At 41.1% G+C, this 24,712-nt stretch overlaps 1 protein-coding gene across 4 annotated transcripts in view; it reads right to left on the reverse strand.

Annotated features, from left to right (window-relative positions):
- RBBP6 (RB binding protein 6, ubiquitin ligase) overlaps positions 1-19,920 on the reverse strand; it is a 31,192-nt gene extending 11,272 nt beyond the window's left edge. For 2 of the 4 annotated variants that reach the window (XM_042798317.1, XM_042798315.1), the window contains exons 1-9: positions 19,318-19,920; positions 12,456-12,555; positions 10,451-10,489; positions 9,750-9,786; positions 4,800-4,844; positions 2,334-2,422; positions 2,117-2,213; positions 1,169-1,308; positions 103-275 (exon numbers count right to left, since the gene is read on the reverse strand). In XM_042798317.1, coding sequence (XP_042654251.1) covers positions 103-275; positions 1,169-1,308; positions 2,117-2,213; positions 2,334-2,422; positions 4,800-4,844; positions 9,750-9,786; positions 10,451-10,489; positions 12,456-12,555; positions 19,318-19,483 — 886 coding nt within the window. In that variant the 5' untranslated portion in view covers positions 19,484-19,920. The remainder of the gene's footprint in view (positions 1-102; positions 276-1,168; positions 1,309-2,116; positions 2,214-2,333; positions 2,423-4,799; positions 4,845-9,749; positions 9,787-10,450; positions 10,490-12,455; positions 12,556-19,317) is intronic. The other 2 variants (XM_042798318.1, XM_042798316.1) reach the window with 1 other exon arrangement.
- Between the last annotated feature and the right edge of the window lie 4,792 nt (positions 19,921-24,712).

Raw genomic sequence — 24,712 nt, forward strand, 5'->3', positions numbered from 1 at the left:
GTATTAAATAGAGCTGGTAAAGTAATTCCATTATCTCCTATTCCTGCTTTCAGAAGACCGGATTTGATGTTTTGAATTAACAAACACGGGAGGCACACTTACATTCGTCACAGTAACTGTTTCCACAGCAGGGAATAACTACTGCATCAGTCATTATATCTTTACAAATGAGACATAACAACTCATCTGGAATAGGATCGTCTTCTTCTGAGGAGGACGACGGCTCCTCTGGTAAAAAGGGAGGCTTTTCCTTCTTTCCTATAGCGTAAGCTTCCCTGCAGGGGGTTGGGGAAAGAAAAAGAGAAACGTTAAAGATGGCTAAAGGAAATTTTTCCAAGTTTTTGGATTTTAGCAAAGAAATATAATAGATGGAATACTTATTGCTCCACATCAGCCTTCTAAAACACAGTCATTTAGTTTAAACAACTTTTCTATAGCCACAACACTAGAAGAGTGAAGAGGGAACAATCTTTCTTCTGCAGAACTCTCCCAATGATTGGATCAACTAAGAAATCAGCTCAGATGAGAAAAATATTTTTCTGACAGCTGGAAATCAGATGAAATTAATCCTCTCTCTCCTTTGCCAGAGGGTAAATGTAAATTGCAGGCTCAGCATAAAGCTAGTCCCCAAGTAATTGCATTTTATAAATGAAAGAAGTCTATGGTACACCTTCTACAAAAGGAGATCCATGACACAAAACCAGAAGTGCTACCAAGTGCATTTTAAAACAGCCACTGTTCTCAGCACACAGGAGTATTTTCTTAGTTTACAGCAACAGGAAAACTTCAGTCTGTTTCCCACATGGGATCTGACAGAAGTCAGAGGGGGAAGAAATCTCAGCCTGACAGCTATTTGTTAAATTTTGCAAGAAGCCTTTGAAACACGAAACAGATACAAAACAAGCTTTCAAAGAGAAAGATTCCAAGGATAACCACTACTGAAATGTTTTGCAGAAATACAGGTTTTTAGCATACCACAAGTTTAACTAACTTCCAGGGGTATGAGCAGTAGGGCCATCCTATTTTAACATTAGACTGGATCACAGATTTGAAGGTTTTTAATCCTGTAATTACAGGTGCTGGCCAGCTTGGCTGCACTGCCACTCAGGCATTTAGGCATACTTTTTCTCGTTCACTTTTTGGTCAGTCCCATTCATTCCATACTTACGCATCAATAGTTGGTATTGCATATTTTCCAGTGTTTGTCAGCATAGCACCCTTTGTATTGGGATCTTTCACCTCCATCATGAAACTCCTTGGAATTCCTGTGCTCTTTTTAATTCTGGGAACAGACTCAAAATTTTTGTCCTGTTAAGGAAAGAATTGCAGACATATCTAAAGACCCATACTTCAAATGAGATTTCAATGATTAAGCAGCAAAAGCCTTTAATCCTCTCTTTTTACCTAGCATAAGGGTTACTTGACTAAAATAGTTATTTTCCTAAATGAATATAGCCAGAATGCTCCAAAGGCTTGAGCAGTGTTTTGAAATTCTTTGGCTTAACTTCAGGTTCCTTAAGGGTGAAATATCCCTTAGCTCACCATCCGCTCTGGGAAGACACAAACCCGCCCCTCCTCCAAAGCACAATTCAGACGGAGAGCTTAATTCGGTGCTCGGAATCAGTCACTGGGGAAACTTACATTCACCATCTATATACAAAGGTTGAATTCATACCTTGTGCATACACATCCCGTGACTAAAGTTACATAGCACGAACACTTAACCAGAGACTTGTATAATTAAAACATACAAACATTCAACAGATGGGGTCAACAGAAACATCATCTTTTATATGAAATACTAAAAATTGTGAACTATCGCCAAAAAAAAAGTTACAAACCGAAAAATTTCCACTAATATTGAAATATATCAAAATATACATGAAAGCTTAGAGAAAAATCCATAGGCCTATTTAAAGCCTATGGCCTAGAAAAAAAGAAAATTTCACATTTATAATTCCACGTTCCCATTGAAGGGCTTTGCAACACTGCCATATAACTGCTGCACTTCACCCCAAGAGACACAACTTTTAATATGAATATTCATGTATTTAAGTAAATGCTACAGTAAAAAAATTAGAAACCAAGCAACACCAAACATCCCCCACAATCTTACCCCATTTGTTGGGCAGTTCTTTATATAGTGGCCAGGTTTTCCGCAACGAAAACAAGTATATGATGGTGGAGGTGGACCCAAGGGTTTCTTCATGTAACTAAAAGGTTTTTTTGGGGGAAAAAAAAAAAAGTATGCATGTGTGTTTCCTGTTAAAACAAACAGCTCTACAATATTTTCATAATCTTCAAAGAACAGATCTGATGCTATCAACACTTACTTGATTGGATCATATTCATGGCCAGACTGTGTCATCATAGCTTTTATTTTATCTTCTTCAGAAGCATTGGCTTCAGCCAGATTGGCAGTCTGTTTAACAGGTAATTATTTGACACACACATTAGAAACACATTTAAGCCCACACAGCCAAAGACAACACCACTCATCCAATCCTGTAAAGAGCAGCACAACACTAGCTGAGGTTGCATGAAAACAGCTGCTTATTTAAAATATATTTGTCCTGAAGATGTTCTGGGGAGTCCTTACGCCATTACATGATGTTTATGTGCCTGTTAACCTACTTGAAAAGAGCATTCTTGGGCACTCAAAACCTTAGGCTCTGTTTGTACCTTACATAAAGACTTGTGTAACCAATCCAATTTTCTTCAAAGTGGACTGAAGCTATGTGTAAAAAAAAACATACACTATCCGGTATTTTTAAACTGATTTTTAAGCTCCAGACTATTTGAAGGAGAAGATATCCACTATACATTTAATTGAGAAAGATGTATGCAAGTATTATTTACATTTTGCAGCATTAAAAGGACACACAAGAGTCAGGGAAGTTGTTTTTGCTTGCTGAAATTCAGCTTCTGACACAGAAGCATTAAAAGGAATCTTTTTATAATCCCTCAGCAAGACAAAAGATTCTTTTCAGTAGAAATTTGACCATCGTGTGCTGTAGGCAGCCCAAACTGCAGGTTCCCACTCTAATAACTTCTTAATATTAAGTGATTTAACTACGGTAAGCAAAACATGCAGTTTTTCCCAGTTGACTGTGTCCTTTTAACATACAAATTGTAATATAAACCCTATGCAGAACTAGATCTTCAAATTATTGAAGCCAGCTGATTAAGCAGTATTTGTTAAAATATTTTTATTACACACTAGTCCAGATACAAGCAGGGTCTAAGGGAGTGACTGTAAATGACTTGGACCTTCAAGCACCTATCATTCAGATCAACCACTCATGTTTTTGTTTTTATATGCATTCATTCACAAAAGCAACCAACTAGTTTCAACATTTTATTAAATGGTTGTTTCATATACACAGTTTTTTCTCAACAGTAACATAATCCAGATCAACAGCTATGAAATCATTTCCATTAACATTTACATAAAACTTTACAGATACTTGACTAATTTGTTTGAACCCAAACGGTTTACAAAACACATCCAAAAACCACAAAACATTATTAGGAATAGACCAAAATTCAAATATGGCATTTAATACATAGTAATAATAAAACAGAAAACTGTTAACACATTGCCTCCATGCTAAGCCAAGTCTGCACTAGTGAGGTTATAACAGTTTTGAGCTGCTTTATTGTTTTGTTCCTCTATTTTTCTGGAATATTTAAATTTTCTCAAAAGCTTAAATGTGTACACCACTTGGACAGTTTTTCACATTTTAGAGTAAAACTTCACATGAGTTTACAGAACCAAGGACATGTTTAGGGACAGCACTAATGGAGACCAATTTCTTTTGGTGGCTACCTTCCAAACTCTTTTTTTCCCCCCAAACGTACACAATTTAATTTCTGCAGTGGGAGAGGGAAGAAGTTAACAGTGGGAAGATATTTTGCTTTCTTGGAAATGAACTGCAGCCTTTATTTCAGAAGAAAGATCTAGCTACTCTGCATTAGACCCTGCCTTCTCTAATCTTTGTAACTTTAAAGACTAGTAATTTCCCTGGCTAACACTACACCTTTCCACAAAGTGCAATCACTAGTGCTTTCCCAGACAAAGTTACACATTGTTGAGCAAAAAATGCAAGCAGTTCCATAGCAAACCATGGCATTACAACAGTTTCAGAAGGTCACATCTGCTAATATGCCACACATACACATTGGTATATTCCTATAAACAATTAGGTACATTTACACAATTTACACAGTCTGCGTTCAAACAAATTAGATCATGTTGTCCACTGTATATATATATATATACCACAATTTATGAAATTGTGCAGCATTCAAAGAATGGATCTGTAACTGTAATGACTAGAAATTCAAAAATAGCCATGCAATTGTCCATGTTACAGAAACGCTTCTATTTTGGCTGTTGCAAACCCCCTTGGAATGTCCATAACTTACAGCCAATTAAATTCTTCTGTAAAAATTGTTAGTTTCCAACGCAAAATTAACAAAACGTATGAAAAAACGGTAAACAGCTTCTGAAGTGCTTCTTCTTTGTGTCTTGAAGATGAGTAATACTGCAACATTATGTTGAGGCTGATAAGGTACTCCCCTTCTATCTTCCCAAACTGGGAACTACTCTTTACAGGATAGTATCAAAATATACACACATTTTAAAGTTAAAATAAATACTTTAAATTATTAAAAATTAAATTAAAAGTTTTGTTCAAATTACAACAGTTATCCAGCTATAGATCACAGCAGAAATTTAAAAATAGGAAGCAAACACTTTTTTTTTTTTAAAGTATTTGACAAGAATATATATATACCTTAGTAAGCTGGGCCAGAGAAATAGATGCAGAAGAGTCATCAATCTGTTCACAAAAAATTAAACACATATTCAAGTTCTACAGTCAAAACATAGCAATAGTTAACCTCTACTGTAGCCTGAACATCTGCACTATATCTTGAGTGTTACTGAAAGAAGCATTTCCAACCTAGTGTAATTTGTATTTATTCAAAACAAAGTCCAAACGTACGACAGCTTGAGAGTGCCTATGTGGTTAATGAAAAGACACTAAAATAACCAAAAGCACTTGAGATCAACTTATTGCACCAGAATATGTCAGAGAGGGACCCTCATCAAATGCTCATAAGTGCTTAAAAACTGAAGGGGTAAGGAAGCCATCAATTTTCAGCTAAAAGGGATTAAAAAAAAAAAAAAAAAAAAAGGTTTATTTGAGAAGGAAGCATTGCTATAGGAAACTTATTTTCAGTGTAGCTTGTAAATTAATCAGTTACTGTTTCATAATTTCTAAATGCACACAGTTATGCTTTTATGAACACAGCAGCTGCCTGTCAGCATAAAGCACAGGCATATGAGCCCTGAAACATGAACTCTGCCCCCCCGTCAGCAAGTTTAAAAATGCCAAACTCACCATACCCCAAAAACCCAAATAAAAACACCAATCTAAAATATCAGCCATAGAAGTAACCCACCACTTTGTCTATGAAAAAAACCCAAACTGCTTAAATTATTTAAATAAATGTGTTTGTCATGACAGAGTAGCCTACAAAAACTGAGAAAACTGATTTCTTCTATATTATGAGACCACAGGCCACACTATCCAAATTAGCTGCAGAAGTGTGAGAATTTAATATTTTCCTTGCTATCAGACCAAAACCATTTTTCAGTAGCAGCCTGGTACTAAGTGAACAAAAGCAAGAAAGTGTAAAGCATACTCTTGATGATGAAAACATGGATTCAGAGCACAATCCCTTTATCTTTTTCTCCACTGCAACCATATTCCTCCCCCCAAGCTCCCTGCAGGAGCAGCTTGCAGGAACAAAGCCTCCAGACCACCAGTCAGTAATGGACTTCAGTGTTTACTGAGAACTAATACTGAAGTGCAGTTTTTCCACAAGTAAAAAGGGCAACTTCTATCTAGTTCCTTTTCCATTATATTGAATTATATTATGCCATGAGCAGCAGTTACGTTTAGACTAGCAAAACATTATCAGAAAGACAGTTAAATCACTGCTTATTAGGTCTTAAATTGTTCAAAAACAGAATAAAATTTCACAATGTAAACTGAACAGCTGTAGTCAAGAGGTCACTAAATTTATCAGAAAAGATATTAAAACTCTTCCTTGATTTATCCCCCAATGTAGTGGAAGAATTCAAGGGAGCAGTTTTAGCAGACTCTAGGGAAAAAAGGTATCTGCATGCAGAAAAGAATTCCTCGATTCAGTTATCATTCCTTCTCTATGTGTTTAGGAAAGCACACACAACATTACTGTATTACTACCTAAAAAGTTATTGAAAGTGTGCTTTTGGAGAGGAACACCCATATCTGGAAAGGGAGACCATCTTTCCATTGCAAGTCTTACCAGAGCCTCAACTTTCCTTCTTTTAAGAACATTTTGTACCTAGTTACGTTAGCAAGGAAGTCTGATCGAATATTTTGAAGCTTCATGCTCCATATGCCACTCTCTCACATGTGGAAAACCAGGCCTGTGTTCTCTCACGGCAGGCACAACCACTACCACTCAGTGGTTTTTCAGAAGCAAACAAAAAATTAGGAAAGCTCTCTACGGGAGTCTAGCCTTAAGTAGTCTAGTATTGACCAGCAGCTGAACCATAACAGTTAATAAACTATTAATTAGCTCTTACATTTTTTTTAGGAAGCAGCTGTTATATGGCCTGCAGGTGGCAGTCTAATTTCTTAATGGAGGTGATAGCACTCCTCTCTACTGAACAGTTATCAAAAACAGCAAGTAGATATGTAATTTACTAATTAGGACACTTTCCCAATGGCCATCTTCCAATGACCCTACATTCTTGTGTCTTTTTTTTTTTTTTTCTCCCTTTAAATTTCTACTGAAGCATTTCCTGCCATTCCCTCAAATCAGTCAGGTAGAAACATCTCCATTAAGCTTGTATAAAATACTAAGACAATACTGCAGAAGAATAATAAACAAAACAAAACAAACAAAAAAATCAAAACCAAAAAAACCCAACCAAAAACCTAAACCCAAAACCCCACTCAAAACAAAAACAACCCCCCCAAAAATAGAATCAACAGTCAATATATTCACTCCCATTTCATGCAGAAGACTAAACAGAAACTAACAAAGCAAGTGGGAAAGGCGACAGTATATAAGAGGAAAAGACTAATCTCAGTGCTGGAGTGCTACATTTAACTGACAGTGGTTCCTAAAACCTGACAGCTTGGCTAAACGACAAATTCAGCCAGGAAGGATCACAGCTGTGCTTGACAGCACTGAAAGAATGGACATGACTTTCTGCAGCCTCTGAGGACAAATGCCAACTAGGGATCCTTGCAATTACTGAAATAGTAACACTAATCCAAAAAAGATCCACTTTCTTGCTTTGGCTGTAGGAACAGTAAGACAGCATCACAAATTTGCAAGTGTAGAATGACCACCAACAAAAAACAAGACAATGAAAAAATATTTGAAGCATAAGCTTTTGTGCATCCTTTCAAAAAAATCTTAACTAATTTTAATTTTGCTGCTTACTGTTTTATGCTGCTTTACTGTTCAACAATAACTGCCAATTGGATTGATTTATTCCTCCTACACTAAGATCCAGATTCTGCTTTGAAATATATACATAAATATGTATACTTAAAAACAAAATAACAACAACAAAAAAACCCCACACTTTAGACCAAGACCTGAGTTTACTTTAAGAATAAAATGAAATGTGTCTCCAACATTGGAAGCACTGGAGGCTGCTGTGCTTTTCCAGCAAGAGGGAGGGCTTTTACAGAGATGCGAGGCTTCCACCCTCCCTATGGCTCCCCACAACCCAAATCAGGCACAGTCAGAACAAACAAGAAGGGAATGCTTTTGCTTTGCCTTTCATTTAATTAGTTCTAACTAACACTAAGTCTTCCCTCCCACTCCAGGATTTCTCTTTTTTTTTTTTAATTTCTTTTTAATTTTATTTTTTGAGACATCTATGTTAGCTTATGGTAAGATGCTACTTAGAAACATAATACAGACATGCCAGGGAACACACGAGGCTAAAAGAATGTTAACTTTATTTATGAACATGTGATTTGTGTTTATACACATGCTAGTAAACAAAAAGAAAAATAACTGTTTTCAAGAAATAAAAACCCATCTGAATTAGATCAAATACTATAAACGTGGTTTACATAAATGCATTACATTAACTACTAGGGTCACTGGGCCAGTTAAACTAACTCAGACTCAATGAGAGGCATTCATGTCCAAAAAAGAATCCGAACCAATCAGTGATAGAATTATGGATGCAGATTTAGACTTAGTGTTTTTAGACCTACACACAGAAAGTTTTCAATTTTAAGTTAATTGTATACCATTTCACGAGATTAGAGGCTGTATTCTTCACTGAACACAGACCCAGAGTTCATGAATTTCTAGATCAAGTTATCCTAACAGCTTATCAGTGATCAGATCCAATGATCCAGGGTTAGTGTAATGCCTCATACCATTCTAGTGAAGAAAAAGCAGTTATACTTAAAATAAAGATGAAAAATAAAAAGCACCACATAGTAATTTTTATACTATAAGGACTATTTTGAAATGCGTAGTTACACATAGTATTTGACCCAAGCGGCAAATCAAGATCTAGACCATTACCAGTCAAGTATTTCTGTGTGTCACTTATATTTTTAGCAGCAGAACGACAGTGATTTCAAACCTGAAGAAAAATGCTGCCCCTTTTCCAAATGTAAAGTCAAAGTGGTGGTATACTAAAGAAAGGCTTAACCTTTGAGAAATTAAAGCAGCATCTAACCCTGAAGTCACTCAGATCCAAAAATATACTGCAGGCAGAAGTTAAGAAAAATGACAGGGATTTTACCCACAAAGGCACCAGGCTCTGACCTTTTGCCAAAATTTGTATTATTTTCATTTGCAGACAAGCTATTAAACTAAACTGCTTCATCAGATAAAGTGGAAAGATCAAATGCAGAACTTTAGAATACCACTTTGTGTAGAACGATATTTAAATTCACGGCGATCTATTAAAGACATTTCTGTACTCAGAGGGGCCCAAACAATATCACTTCAATTATACAGTTTTATGAACAAATACCCAAGTATTTAAGGACATGAAAAGTAATCATTTAGCTGCACAGAACTGTCCTCAAAACATACGGGATATGTTGGTTTTGGTATTTGTTTGAACCCCCAAGTCAAAAGTAAGAAACAGTACCAAGTTTAACAATAATGGTTTCTCAGTGGTTTTTGATAACATTTTCAAAAACCATTAGGCAAAAAAAAAAAGTATTTAAAAACAAAAGCTAAGTGATACAATGTGAAAATGGCAAAAAATACACTCCAAACAATTTTTATTGCAAGAAACAAAAAGCACACAACAACCTATACAAACATACATATTACTAGCTATAGACAGACAGATGTAGAACATGGCACCATGTTCAATTGTGCAAACCTTGAACCTACATGATCTAAAAACGATCATACATTATCTGTACAACACAAAGTCATACAGGAAATATTCTAGTGTATTCAATATGAAGTACAATGCATTACTAGGCACAAATACCAATATTCACATTAGAACTGTGCAAATAATGGCATTATTCAGTTTTTACTATGCTCAAATACATTATATTTACAACATATACTACGTTTTAATGGAAAATATATTATGTTAACGTTTGGAAAATTAATAAAAGGCTACATTGTTTAGAATTAAGTGCAGTGTGTAGAAAAAAGTGTGAGATTGTGTTTTTACATACTGCTTTTGATGTTCCACTCACTGGCTCAGTTCGACTTCTAGAAGAAGAAATAAAGGTGATCAGAATTTAAAATAAAGCACCTGTACCCAACATAAAGCAATGAAAACAGATTATAAAACCTGAACATCAAAATATTACGTTCCAACAGTCTAGTGGATGTGGAAATTAATTAATATACATAAACTGTTCTCTTGATACATTCTGTACCACTAAAAAAAAACCCCCAAAATCACATTTCTACTTTGTCACAAATTACTCTAAAACTTAACAGATATAGAACACAACAGTGCAAGAAGAAGTCCTCAGATATTTTATCTTTGCTATGTAAGTATCAAAAATATCAAGTCTGTACTACAGTTCTGTGCTCTTAAATAATCAACCATCAAAACATGAAGGCAGCTTTAGCCAATCTGTATATCCCTAGTATTACAAACAGAAATTAGAGTACTGTGTCTGGTACCTAAGAATGAACAGTCATAGTCTAGACACTTTGAAGTGCAAGTTTACTTAAGTGAAAAAAGATCAGTCATCTGACAAAGGAATAACATAAAAATGTCAGCAGCACAGTCTTTAGAACAGTGTTTCTTTGTGGAAGCCCAAGCACTGTGTTCAGATATCTACTATATTTAGCCATGAAAGTGCCAAAATACTAAACGTGTTACATATGCAATATTGACTAAAAATAGTAGTAGAAATGTCACCTGAAAGCAGTTTCTAGGATTTTGTGCGATTTAGGAGTCCTGTGACAAAAAAAAAGGTCTTAATTGCCAGAATTTTCTTTAAAATAATCTTGAAAATGCGACAATATTTTAGGAAATATTTATTACATTTGAAAACTTGCTGAGATTCCACATACTCATTGATCTGCATCTGCATGCTACTCGTCATGAATCAGACATGCAACCCCGATATTGTTAACAAACAATTCATACATCATCCAAAGTGTCCCATGAGCAAAGGCAACTCAAAGGCTGCTGTGGAATTTACGTATAAATAGAAGGGCTCATGCTTCCTGCTACTGCTAGAGCACCACCAGCCTCACAAGCACAGCCACGTACCTCCCGAAGACCAGGAAGTACAAGGAAATACTTTAGATTACCACACAATGGTTTCTTCATCCATCTACCTTGAAGAACATACTACAAGGCAAGTAATGCATTTTTGAAGGCCTCTCCACCATCACAGCACACATTCATCATTCCCAAACATTAACGACTATCGGCTGTCTTTGCAATGTTTCCAGGTGAAGGAATGGAAAGCTAATCAGCCTAGTTAATTTTCAGAGCTAGAACAGCAGTGCCATTCTTTCCATACGGGTATTGATTTGATCTCTAATGCTAGCAGCATCTCTCCTCTCATTTTAGGGCAGCATTACAACACCAGGAGAGGGTGCCATCCAACCAGAAACGGACGATGTGTTGACAAGACAGCACTAAGCATACATATTTCAATTCATCCCCCAAACAAGGCCATGTTTAGAAGCACAGCACTGCGGTGTCCAGAATTACCAGGCAGTGCCTGAAGGCACTGCAACAACTACTGCAGTATTAGGCCCAAAGTTTACATGCAGAGCCACATAAATCCAGCTTGTTTTTTTTCCCTTGGAAATGCTTCATGGGTACCAGGATGATGCTGTACTGTTTGTTTGAGAGACACTAACTCATCAGTATACTTTTTTTTTACTGAGAACCAACATGAGAAAGAAATGGTAAAACCACTACCTAATAACATCTACTAACTGTGGTAGAGAGGCATATCTTTAAGAGGGCTGGAAAACATGACCATTCACACAGTGCTAATGTAGCTGATGCAAATTGCACTTGCATGACTACATAATGACAGCAATAATCCTGTAGACAGGATTGCATTTGAATATCTAATTTTAATCAATACATCCGATTTTCTGTCCTCCGTAAATCTTAGGAATACAGAATTAAAGCCTGGAGAACAGATACCAGCTTAGAGTAAAAACAGACTTGGAAAGATAACTAGTAACATAATGTGCTAAACTGCTTACTGAGTTTTCAGTTTGGAAAGGATTAACTATTCCTTCATCATACTCACACAGAAGGCAATACACTTAAGGACATTGTTCTTTTTCTCTTGCCTGACACAGACATTGTCTTTAGGAAACTAACAGGACTCACTTAGGAAATGAAACTTCTTGTTTGCACGGTTCGCCAGCTGGCAACCCTTGGTCTTTTCTCTACACCTAGTATGCAAAACCCCCAGATTTGGGGCATAGGAATACCTGCCATACATCATTCCCCATCCCCCAAATGCAAGAAATAGTAAAACACTGAGCATCAGACTCTTCCAAGATGGGAACAAGTAAGTTTACACTACAATACGTATCTGTTTTTACTGTAAAAGCAATAAAAGCAAACATATATAATAAGGAATCTCCCCACATAGAGGAAATAGGATCTACAACATGTATCTCAGAAAAATCAACCCCAAGAACAAACTCAACAGAATCACCCTAAAAGTCACCATTGTTGGAGTCTGAACTCCATGCCCCAGCAGGACTAAAAATTTAAGTCTCCTTTGGGACAGATATATTAAAAACTACCCCATTACAACAAAAATTAACAGCAGCTTTAACAACAAAGATACAACCTGAATGCTTCTGTAAACTAAGATCAATTTAAGAGGTAAACACCCTGGAACCCCTCCCTAAGAATATGATGCATTATGGATACTCACATAACATATGTTTTGCTGGTAGCTTTAACTCCTCCAATAGGGATTCTTCTAACAATTACTGATGAGTTCTTCGGAATCAGGGCGGTATCATCGGTGTATTCTGAAAACAGCATAAATACAGAAAAAACATTAGCCAATTCATAAGAATGTGTATTACGATGTAATTACATAGCACTTCACAGAATACCTTTACAGATCTAAAAGCAAAATTTTTTATGTAACACCGTGCTTTTATTGTCTCAACATTCAGTACATTTCAAGAAAGCTTCAGGTTTGATAATCAGAAACAGCGAAATTTTTTTTTTTTTTAAATAGCTTGAATGCCAACAGCAAAATGGCCTCAAAGGTCACTAAAGGACAGTCTGCTAATGCATGAGGTTCTTTCCTGATCGAGCTTAAGTTGCTTTTGCTTCTGTTAAGCTACAAAACCAATAGATCTTTGGAGAAAACCAAACCACAGCAAAGTCTCACCTACATAAACCAGATTCTAAAGCCTGACTATCTTGCCCTGCAACAAAACCAGCACTTGGCTGAAGCACGAGAAGTCTGTGCCATTGCTTTCAGAACTGTTAACTAAAAAACGATTCCCCTATGCTGAGAATGCTCAAGACTGACAGAACACAGAAGACAGCTCACATCTCTATTTCTTGGAGCTTCATCCATCAACAACCACACTTCTCAGCTGCTCAGTGCTTTACATTTAAATGGAAATGAAACTGGCAGTGCTAGAATTTGGATCACAGAAATTTGGGGGGTTTTTTGAGCTCCATTTCACAAGTAGGGCAGAATTGGCTCAAAATGAAGCGGTATCTCCCCACTTAAGGTAATTGTCTAGTTTGAATTAACCAAGGGGATGTGAATTCTTTCAATTCACTTTTTGCAGAGCAGAGAGACTCAAACAAAATTACTTATGAAGACAGCTTTGAAAAGCTTTTTGAAAACAGTGTGTGCCTGAAGCTATCCATGCTTTGCCTTGGCTTATACCACCTTAGTCTTCTGAAGAGGAGGAAAACCTTCTGACCTTTTACATAAGGCCTAAACAAAAAACCTAACTACCCGAGACACTTTGACTGAATAAGCTTCAAATGCAAAGATCTCTCCATGACAATGGCTTTTATATTGTACTTATACAAGCTGGCTATGACTAAGTAATTTAAAGCGCTATCAGCAGCCATTCCCTGTAATCTGCCTTCAGTTTTAATATTTAAAACTCCTTACCTTTGCAGACCAAATCAGAACAATGGTCTGAAAAACAAAGATGCTGTATATCTAGTCAAGCTCTGCCAGGGTGGTTTTGCCCAGTGATCTCATACAAAATATGAGTATTTCGCAATTTATGCTCCATTGTTCAGTATAATATTCCTACAGACAGGAACCTCCCTTAGACCAAAACATACCTACCAGAAGGCATCACTTCAACTATGAAAAGAAAATTTTACTTCTATTTCCACATGACAGAATGATGCTTCAGAAAACTGAGAAATCATTTAGCTGAAATTAACTTCCGATCTCCCCTCTCCCCCAGGAAACCTAACAGCGAGGTTCCTCTGGACTTCAGAGTAGCTTAGAATTGTAGGAGAAAGGACTACTAATGAGGAAAATAGAAACTTTTACAGAAGTCATATCCTGAAACCAATCCCTAGAGCTCCTCACAAAAGGCACATCTAACCCTTACACTGCCACCTGCCAAGAAAGGCCTGCGCTAGGACCTTCTGATGGTGAGGCAGCTCAAGCAGCACCGAGGCCCAGACAAACAGGGAGATCATGCCAGCTGCAGCTCTAGAAGCCCAAAGCAGCTGTTTCTACCTGCTGAGCAGAGTCATACAGAGTGTTTGTTCTGGTCCAGATCACAAACAACTGGACTGAGACTTCAGAGATACAGCATAAGCAACACTGGCTCCACAAAGGGCAGGAGCTTGCTACACCTGAGCTGAACTGAGGACTGTGGTAGGTCTGCAGATTACAAGTAGCAGCACCTCTCCTAGAAAGAGACTGTATATATGAGGATAGCAGCCAGTTCATTTATTCACAAATTATGTAAGCCTGCAGAGGTCAAATGGAACATGCACAACAGGTGTATGATCCAAAAAAACAAGTCCTCTCTTAATATTCTGTGACAATTCACTGACCATTAGAAGAGAAGCACTGTCTTCTGAAGAGCCTATCCTTGCACATATACACATACATGTGTGTTTTCAATCCACTTGTTAAGCACACAGTGAGGAGAGTTCTAGCCATCTAATAACAGATTGATATAAAAATTAATTCACTCGAGCTACTGTCAATCTGGCCTGTGATTAAAAATAAGGATTCAATTAACTCAGAAAGCTTGCGAAAGCAAAGGAAGATTTGGATGTTACATTAACGTCAAGAGCTGGAGAGATATAACAGTCTAAAACTTCCTATCTATTCTGCAAGAAAACAGTAAGTTTGAAAGAGTCAAGGGAAAGAAGTATTTCAAGGAATTAATGGAGGCAGACAAGTTAAACAATAGCTACTTTAACTGCTGCCTCTCGCTGACTTAGAAATCTTAAATCAATAATTGCATTAGTGTCCACAACCTTCTTCCTGCAAAAAAGTACAAACAACTCAAGTTACGCTCTGAAGTTTATACTGCTTTGCATTTAATGTACAATTTAAAAATCCCACTTTTAAATCTGCTAGTTTTAATAATTTGTGCCATATGTATGCTATAAATGAGTTACTGAAAAACGTTACTACTTTATGGCTTGTTTTAATCCACCATTTTGAGTCTGACAGTGCTCAGAGGTGCTTTTGCCGTGCTATCTAGAGAAGTATTCTCACCCAGATAAAGTACAGAATCTTACTGCAACAGAAGCTCATCAGAAGGGAAGCCTGTATGTGAAATGACAAAGAAAAGCCTTCATTAGCCTTAGATGCCTTGCTACCAGCTATTACGCTACTGGGGGAAGGATCTGCAGAGTAGTGACTACTAACGTGCCAGACTGTCTCTACCAGAAAAGGGTGTAACTCCCAAGAACACATTTCTCCCTAGCGCTTAAAAATGTACTTTCTCATTATGTGAATTTTTTTTTTTAAATAAACTCTATTCTAATCAACACCACGTGCACACTTTGCAACAAACAGTTCATCTATGTAGCTGGCACTGAAAGCACTGCCTCAAAACACCCTGATTAACAGATTGGACTGCTATTTCTGGATTTTCAGCTTCCACCAAAATAGGTATCAGTGATCTCATCTACAAGCAGTATACTATATTTCAGTAGGTCAAACAGTTCATGGAACTTTCATTTGCATTACTATTATACAGTACTGTGCTCCAAGAGTCCCTCTATTGCTCTGAAAGGATGTCAATAACATCTAACATACTTTTAACAATTAATCTGATTATACAGACCGTCCGATGCCTTAACGTCTTAGGACATTATCATATAAATAATATAATATATAAATAACATTTAAAACATTAATATTCAACAGCACTGCTTGTCATTTCAGAGTGTGACTGGGAAAGCAAAAGCAATGCTGGAGACAATGTGGTGATGAGCCAAGGGCAGCCTGGCCTAAGCGCCCAGCCAAGGGACATAACCCGAGCTGACAGCGCACCCCGGAGGGGTCCCAAACCTGCTGGTGACAGAGCCAGAGCAGCCCACTCCCAGACAGGGATTGCCTGAGCTCCACCCTAACACCGTGTTTTTGTGAATGGGTATGTGACTTACCCTCCACTCGACCAGAGCAAGAGGGAACTCCCTATGCTTTCTGAAAGCCCCACACAATAATGCTGTGTGACAGCCTAAGAATTCACTGCACTCTGAGGTGTGACCAAAGTAATCCCCCATACTAGCACTGCAACACAAAATGGCACAGTGAAGGGCAAGGTTTGAAAGTTGCTTAAATTTCTTCTCTAAAAGGCTACGTTTGCAGAGTGTTGAAGACATTCCAGTAGACAGACATCAGCTGTGAGGCCAAATGACATCATTCAGCATTAGCATGAGTCTGTTTTGAAGACATCACATCCTGGCATTACTAAAACTGTCATGTGCATGCTGTGACACTGAACTTGACCAAGTTCCGAGTTTCAGACAGTCTTGTAAGAGCACTATTCTTCCTTAAAACTATTAAATGAAGACCAGTTCAGAGTCCCGTTTTTGGTTTTATTTTTTTCTGTATTTTGCCTGATAAGCAGAATAACACATTGTCCAAGTGTTTCGAGTCAGAATCTTAGAGGGCAGGAAAGAATACTCAAGAAACCAGAGTTCTGGAGTTTGCAGTTCTTCCACAATATCGTGAGAACATCTCTTACAAGAGACAGGACAAAGAATTCAGATCAGACTAAAAGGAGGCAAGTTTAAATGCATCATTCTTGGATATAGGCTTTTTGAAGGGAATTTTGCCCTTAGAGAACATGCCTCTATAGTAAGCACAGAAGAAGATGCGCACACTCCCTTTAAAAACAGGTCCCAACAATCCGGTTTGCCTTCCCAGCATCTTAAAGAGAGTCCATAGCATTTTTTTCCACTGATAACTAAAATTCTGTTTACTTTTAGCTTATATTAGCATGGCTTTTATTACTAGATTTCCATTATGAAAAGTTACAGTTACTGAACTGTAAAAGGTTAGAGTACTCTGGGAAATCCGAACAAGTAGGCCATCTTCACTCCGGGTTCACTTTGTTCTTTCCAAGATCATTTCGACACTTAGTCAGGACTCCTGCACAGACAGTTATAAAAATAAAAAACCCCAAACCCCAGTACTTTATGTGTATATGTAAGAATTTCAAACATTCCACTTAAGCAGAATATCCTGGTCTAGTTTTTTTGTTTATCTTCTGAAGGTGTGTTTAAGCATCTTCATCTGATTAATAAAAACTGAAATTCACGGTTATGCAGATCAACCAAAAATATACATACTGTACTGAAATGTCTTCCCTAGCTTTGCTCTGAAAACCACTGGGGGTTTTTTGTGTTTTCACATGGAAGAACACCCTTACAAAAACTTCAATAAGCATCTGTGCCACTAACATATAATTTAACATTTCATACTCATTTTACAAAGTGCAACACAACCTACCTAGAGGAGGATCTTGTCACTGTTAAACAAATGTCATGCTCTTTAAAGTATGAAAGACAGTACTTTTTTAACTCTGCCTTTACGCAACACCATATTTAACATAATCTAGTTAAGGAGATTTTTTTTTCTTCACTGGTTTCTGATTATGTACAAAACGAAAGCGACACGCTTTTAAAAATCAGTATTATGTATATTACAGTAATGCTCTATGGGGTAACATATTTATGAGCACAATTTTTTCTTCTAAAAATCTTTGCTTTCCGTTCCTCACCTACTACAACAGAATCCACGTGTTTGGCCAACTTCAAAACATTTTTTCCTTATGGTGAAAATAGTTGGGCTCCATCACAGTTTATTACCATCCAACATTATGGTTTTAAGACTGTTTTACACAGACCCAACTATTATAGGAGCAGCATCAGCCAGCTGGCCACTCAGTGTGCTAGCATTTGTGAAGCTGAAAGTACATTTGCAAATGAAGACAAAATTCAATGACCCTTCTGCAGCAAAGCCATTAAAGCAAATCAAACATTTTCCAAAAGCTTTTGACAATTTTATTCAATGCTACTAGAAAATTCAAGACATCTGAAATGTATCTCTACCTACGTATGTCATGCAATCCAACTGCAACCCTAAGACCCCTGATATTGTGCAGTTATGCCTTTTTACATTCTCCTGAAAATAGTTTAAATATCTTTAGATAAACAGCTGTAGGATCCACCACTTTAAAGGCTAGTGGTGAAGTTACAGCTACTGCAGCATACACATCATTGTTTAAGTTTTAAAAGAAAAAAACACTAGTATACATTGTAATAAAAAAACTGTTGTAAGAGTGTCATAAGACCACGGGGGGGGGGGGGGGGGAAAAAAAAGTTAATGCTTAAGGAATGGAAACACTTTCCAATTCCTTTACTTCTGAAAATTCACATCCCAAAGTCTAATCGCATTCAAACCTATCAAAATGTCAGATTACCAAACAGAAATATCATACTAATTAATAAAAACCCATTAGCATCTCTGACAAGCAAGCACCGTTTATTACACTTAAAAGAATTTATGACTTCTCTTAAGGACATTTCTTACATATATTCACTATAAACGTTCTGCTATAAAACTGCAGTATTGCCCTGATATGGTTTAACACGTAGTACCAGGACAAAAAAAAAATTATAAATGAATGGTGAAATTATGCACAATAGCATCTGAATGACAATGTGTTTCGCGTAGAAAAGAAGTTACATTAACAAGAAATTCCAAAGTCTAACTTAGATACAGAGAACACTCATGTGCAAGATGGCTTTAAAGGGCCTGCGTAAATTCTAACTCAGACACGCTCTTGATCCAAACGGTTGCCAGCGAGCAACTTCTGCAACGGGCACAAACCCAGTTCTTCCAATTAAGTGGGACAAAAGATGGCAAAAATCAAGCCATCAAAGCCACTTTCTTCAAATTAGCCCCCTAGTCCGCATCTACCACTTTCCGCTCTCTCCGCCAGATTTCAGAAGAAATCCGGCAGATTCGTTATTATAGTAACGTGTCCTGCCCGTTTTGTTATCACTTTGCCTAGAAGACTGGCAGGAAACCGAAACTCCTGTAAGGACTGTACGCCGCGCATCAACCGCGCAGCCTGCGCCCGCCGCGCGGACCCGCAGGCAGTTGCCAGCGCACCAACGAGCGCAGCGCAGGGCCCCCCCCCCCGGTCACCGCTCCCGCCTCCCGCCCCGCCGCACGCCGCTCGCCCGCCCCGGGCTGACTCACGCCACGCGGGGCCGAGCCCCGGCGCGCAGGCCGCGGCGGGGCCCCCACGCACCTTCTTTGGTCTGGGCGTTAGTGATCTGAAGGTCGCAGTCGGCCGCCTTCAGCTTCTCACGGCCCATGATCTGGCGCTTGAGGTCGCACAGGGAGATGTGGAGGCCGTCGAAGGTGACCGTATCATAGTTGAGCTTGGAGGAGAACTTGTAGTGGACGCACGACATGGTCGGGGCCGGGCGGTGCCTGCTCCGCGCCGGCGCCTACCGCGGCAGACGGTGTGGTGGCCTCGGGCCCAGCGAGGGGGCCGGGGCGAGCGGCGCGGGCTGCGCTGGGGCGGGCCGGCGGCGCTCAGAGCCCGCGGCGCGCCGCCATGGCCAGGCCCCGCGGCCTCAGGCGGACTCAGCTGGCGGAGGCCTCAGGGATTCATCGCGGCCGCGGCGAGGCCGCCCCCCCCGCCCCCCGGCCCCCGCCCCCGCGACGACTCCCGGCCCGCGGCCCCTCGGCGATCGGCGGCCCGGGCGGACGACGGGGAGAGGCCCCCGCGGCCGCGGCTCGGCCCCCGCCCGCGCTGCAGGCCCCGCCGCTGGCGATGGCGACCGGGCGCCGCGGCCTCCGCGCTCCGCCGAGGGGTTTCCCGGCCGCCAACCGCACGGGCCGCCGCGAGCCGCCCCACTGCGCACGCGCCGCGCCGCGCCCACGCCCGCCTCTCCTCCCCTCCCTCCGGCCTCACGTGACCCTGCGCATTATGACAAAAGGCCCGCGTCACGTGGGCGCGCTGCGGCCCCGCCCTCTCCGTCCCTAACGCCGACCGCCCCCTAGCGGACAGCCGTGACCGGGCCGCGGCACCGCCCGCCGACCCCGGGCCCGTGTCACCCCCCCGGGGGCCCGTCACCCCCCGCCGGTCCCTCCTGCCCCCCCCCCCCCCCCCCCACCGGTCACTGCTCGGTGTCCCGTCACCCCCCCGGCTGTCACCCCCCATGTCCCTCCTGTCACCCCCCAGGTTGTCAACCCCAGTGTCCCGTCCCCCCCACACTGTCTTACCCCTCAACGTTGTCACACCCGGTGTCCTGTCCCCTCCGACTGTCACCCCCGGCATCCCTCCTGTCACCCCCCCCCGGCTGTCATCCCCGGTGTCCTGTCCCGCCATCCCTCTGGCTGTCACCTCCCATGTCCCTCCTGTCACCCCCAGGTTGTCACTCCTGGTGTCCTGTCACCCCACAGGCTGTCACCTCCCGTGTCCCTCCTGTCACCCCTCAGCCTGTCACCCCCAGTGTCCTGTCCCCCCCAGCTGTCACCCCTGGCATCCCTCCTGTCACCCCCCAGCTTGTCACCCCCAGTGTCCCATCCCCCCTACCCTGTCACCCTGGTGTCCTGTCACCCCCCCAGCTTGTCACCCTCACTGTCCCGTCCCCCCCACCCTGTCACCCCGGTGACCTGTCACCCCCCCCGGCTGTCACCCCCGGTGTCCCCCCCTGCCAGCAGCGGGCTGTGCCGTGTGGCGCTGGGCTGCCCGCGAAGGGAGGGGACATCCCCCCCTGGCACTGCACGAGCTTTGGGGGGCTTTGACCTCCCATCCCCCCCGGACTCAGCAGCTTCCCCTCATTCCCTCCAGCAGCAAGGGGCGCTGGGTTTCCCTTTCTGCTCGGGGGGGCCACACCAGAGCTGCAGTTGGGTAAAGCCCCCACTGCCCAACACCCCACAGCACCCACAGCACCCACAGCACCCGGGGCGGGAGCGTGTTGGTACTCGTGAACAGAGCACAGAGGACAAAAACGCCAGGAGAAATTAATACCGTCATATCTTTGTGTCAGCCTCTCAAAATGTCCTGTGAAAACATAAATGACTGAATTTACAAAGCAGTTATGCTAGTGACACGCAGCCGAGCATCACCCCCGTATCAAAGGCATGTCTGATGGGGCGCCTGATAAAAGAAATAAGAGCAGATTTCAAACGGACTAGATATGTTCTCTTTTTCAAAGGGAAGAATGGTTAGTCTGGGCTAGAAATGAGAAAGAAATTAACTGAACAGGGAACAGAACTTGAGGAGCAGGAATAAGGAAATTAAATACTGTGTATAAACAGCAAAATAAACTGCACGAGGACAGAAAAAATCATTATCATAGTTTGCAGGCAATGACTGCAACTTAAAATATCTATTAATGTTTTATTATGCAGATTATTGCTTTTTAGTAAAGGAGCTATTTGTTATTTCCACAAATCTATGACGCATACTTTACTTGCTTTCCAAGCATGTAAGCTTTTTACAAGATCAAGTAATTTATACCATGCACGCTTCTGTATGAAACCTCATTTCTCCTTTACCAGTTATTTGCCCATGAATATGCTGCAGAAAATTTAATTACTCAATTAATACTAGTCATCTTCTTGTGGATTTCAAATTTTTATTAACGTCATGATTAAACCCCCAACTGTTTAAAGTTAGGTACTGGTTGCACGTCCAACCAATTTATTCAAACTTCCAAAGTACAATCTTTCACTTTAAAAATATTTATTTTCTAATCCTCTGGCCACAAATCCTTACGGAGAAAAACCTTCTGAACATCAGCTGGCACAGTGATATCTCAAACAAATCAACCCCAAAACAAGCACATTTTTAAAGTAAAAATAGTGAAGGCTTGGAAAAAACGCTCCTCCTCTAAAATTTTAGTCTAGCAGACTTCTGATAGCGGAACCCTACAACTAACATTTAGGGATTTCCTCCACTCCAGGGGAAAAAGGATCTGTGTGAACAAGGGGACTGTCAGGTATAGAGGGTCTCCAAATTACATTGGGTCTGTGTAAAAGAATTTGCCTCCATGAGAAAGGGGGGAGTGGGTTGTCTCTGGTTCAGTTTCCAACAATTAGAGAACGCCAGCATCCCCGTGCCTTTTGCTGCCCGCCGGCAGGCAGGTGGTCCCTGAGCTGGATGAAGTCTGCTGGGACAGAATTGACTCTCCGATGAAGTCCTGGAGCCGTCCGTATCAGCAGTTTGTGCCAGGTCGGCACACTGCGCCGTGCGGTCCCAGCCCTTCTGGGCTGGTACGAGCTGTCGGCAGCGGCTGAGGCGGCCGGGCCGAGGGTCTGCTCGCACAGCCGGGACAGGCTGCACCCCAGCCGGCCGATGGCCTGACACCCCCCCCCCGCGCTCCACCGCCCTGCCCAGCCCTGCCCGGCCCCAGGTCAATCCCCCTCCAGAGTCCAGCAGAACCTGCTTGGTTGCTCCTCCGAGCGTTTCAGCCCAAATGGCCTGAGCTTGGTGGTGACGCCGCCGCTCATTTGGTCCGCAGCAGGGGAAGGGATTGCTCCCACGAGCTGCGAGGTCGGAGGGGTAACCTCTGGCAGGAGGGTGGTGAGAGCGGTTGGAGAGGGTAACCTGGGCAGCAGGCACCCAGCTGCACCCAGAGGAGGATGTGCCTGGGAATGCTGCCGTAATCTTCACTTGCACAAACTCATCTTGCACGAAAGGTTTGACGTGCCTGTGAAGCAAGGTTTACCACACTCAACAGAAATGCTCATGTCATAACAAACAATTAGCTTGCTGTTGCAGCGCACAAGAAAGTATTCTCGGTTACTCACATTTATAACTCTAAAAAACAATTTGGGAACCTGCGAGGGGGGCAAGGAAATACCCCCGTGGCTTTCTGAGGGAGCTGGGCTGTGTTCTGAAAGTAATTCAAAAACAAGAGCAGCATTACGGCTTGGTTTTCTTTGCACACCTGGTAGCATCAAGACTGTTTTTGTAGCTTTAAGTCAGTTCTGTAGCTTTTAACTCTTTTGCTTTCAAATGCATTCAGTAGTAAAATGTTCTGTAAGTTCTGCAAAACAATCTAAAACGTAAGTTACCCAAGTTGTTTTGTCACTTTTTTAAGTCATAACCATTAGTTTAAAAAGAGCAGTAAAGAGAAACTATTTGCTTTAAAATGTAGTTTCAGTGGATTACTATTACAGATTATTAGGAGCTGTGTAGGGAACTTCATCTCATTTAGCACCTCACTGATTTAGAAACAGCTTATTTATGTACAGTTCTGCTGTGCTGAACTGAGCACCTTGTGCTGAGCGCAGTTGTCTGTGCTGCTTTAATTCTGAAATACAGAAGCGCTTGGACTAAGGGCTGAGACAGAATTGTTCCTGAGTGCATGCAGAGGAACGTCGTGAATGTTGTACAACTGAGCGACACAAAAAGAAACAAAAATCCCCTCCTCAGAACCAGGAAGGACAAATTATTTCTGATAGCTTCCGAGCCACATGAGCAAGTCTGTCGGAAAAGGACATGCAAATAAGCAGGTTGGCACAGTGGGAAGGTATGTATTTGCATTTCCTTCTTCAGTTTGTTTTGTCAGGAGCAAAGACTCTTTTTTTTTTTTTTTTTTTTTTTTTTTTTTTCACTCCAGCTGTGTTCTGTGCCAGAGAAGAAGACGTTGCATTGCCATGAGCACCCGTGGCTGGAGCGATCCGAGAGCCCAGATCACTGCCTGCCGAGCCGAGGGCCCACGGGGCCCGTTTTGCTGGAATATCCACATTGCTCTGTAAGTCACAGTTCCACAGCTCGGTGTCATCAGTCCAGCTTCTGAGGTAGCACAGCTTCTGTGGGCAGGCACTGGTTAAAGCTAAGCTTTAATTAAGAATGACAGTGTCACTAACACACTTAAAAAACCAAAACCAAACCAAACCCAAAACTCCGATTCTTATCTGCTCCTGCTCTCTTCTACTTATCTCCTCTGTGCTTCATGTACAGACACACCAAACCACGTTGCACCACCACATCACACCAACTTATTGCCAGTGATAAATTACTGTATTTTGAGCACAATAATCAAAACTTGGAGCCTAGGGGGTGCTAAATGAAGGCATCTAATTAGACAAGATGAATATAATGCAAATGTCTGCACTTTTGCATTGCTGAATAAAGGAAGAAAGCAGATCTTGGAACCAGCCAACATCTGTACACAGTCAGTAAGCACATTAGGAACGGCAACGCATCACAGTCACCAAATTTCCATCTTAGTCTTCATATTCACAGACAATTTATGCTTATTGCCATAAACTAATATATTTCCCAAGTGTGGCACATCCACAGTTGCTTGAACTCTGGCTGTCGTTGCTCAAATGATCACAGACCTTAAGAACAAGTAGCAAATCATTATAATTTTGTATAATCCTCTGCATACTGCATTAAACCCCTGAGCAGCGGATGAATCACTCATGATCTTGACCATATTCCTCCACCTCTAAGTCTTGTCCTTTGGGCACGATGAGGACACTTCAGAGGCTGCGAGAGGTTTCGGTGCTACTCCTTTTTGGAACCAAAACCAGCACTTGGGTATGGTGTTGTGGTCTTCTGTGAGAAGGTCCTCACTTGAGCTGCATCTACCCTTTGCTGGTTCCACTTCTCGACTGTAGCTATGGGATTTAATTTTGGGACAATTCTGTTGATTTTCCTCTCATCTGCAAGC

This window comes from Tyto alba, unplaced genomic scaffold (genome assembly GCF_018691265.1).
Source record: "Tyto alba isolate M040663 unplaced genomic scaffold, T.alba_DEE_v4.0 Super-Scaffold_28, whole genome shotgun sequence".
Taxonomy (NCBI): domain Eukaryota; kingdom Metazoa; phylum Chordata; class Aves; order Strigiformes; family Tytonidae; genus Tyto; species Tyto alba.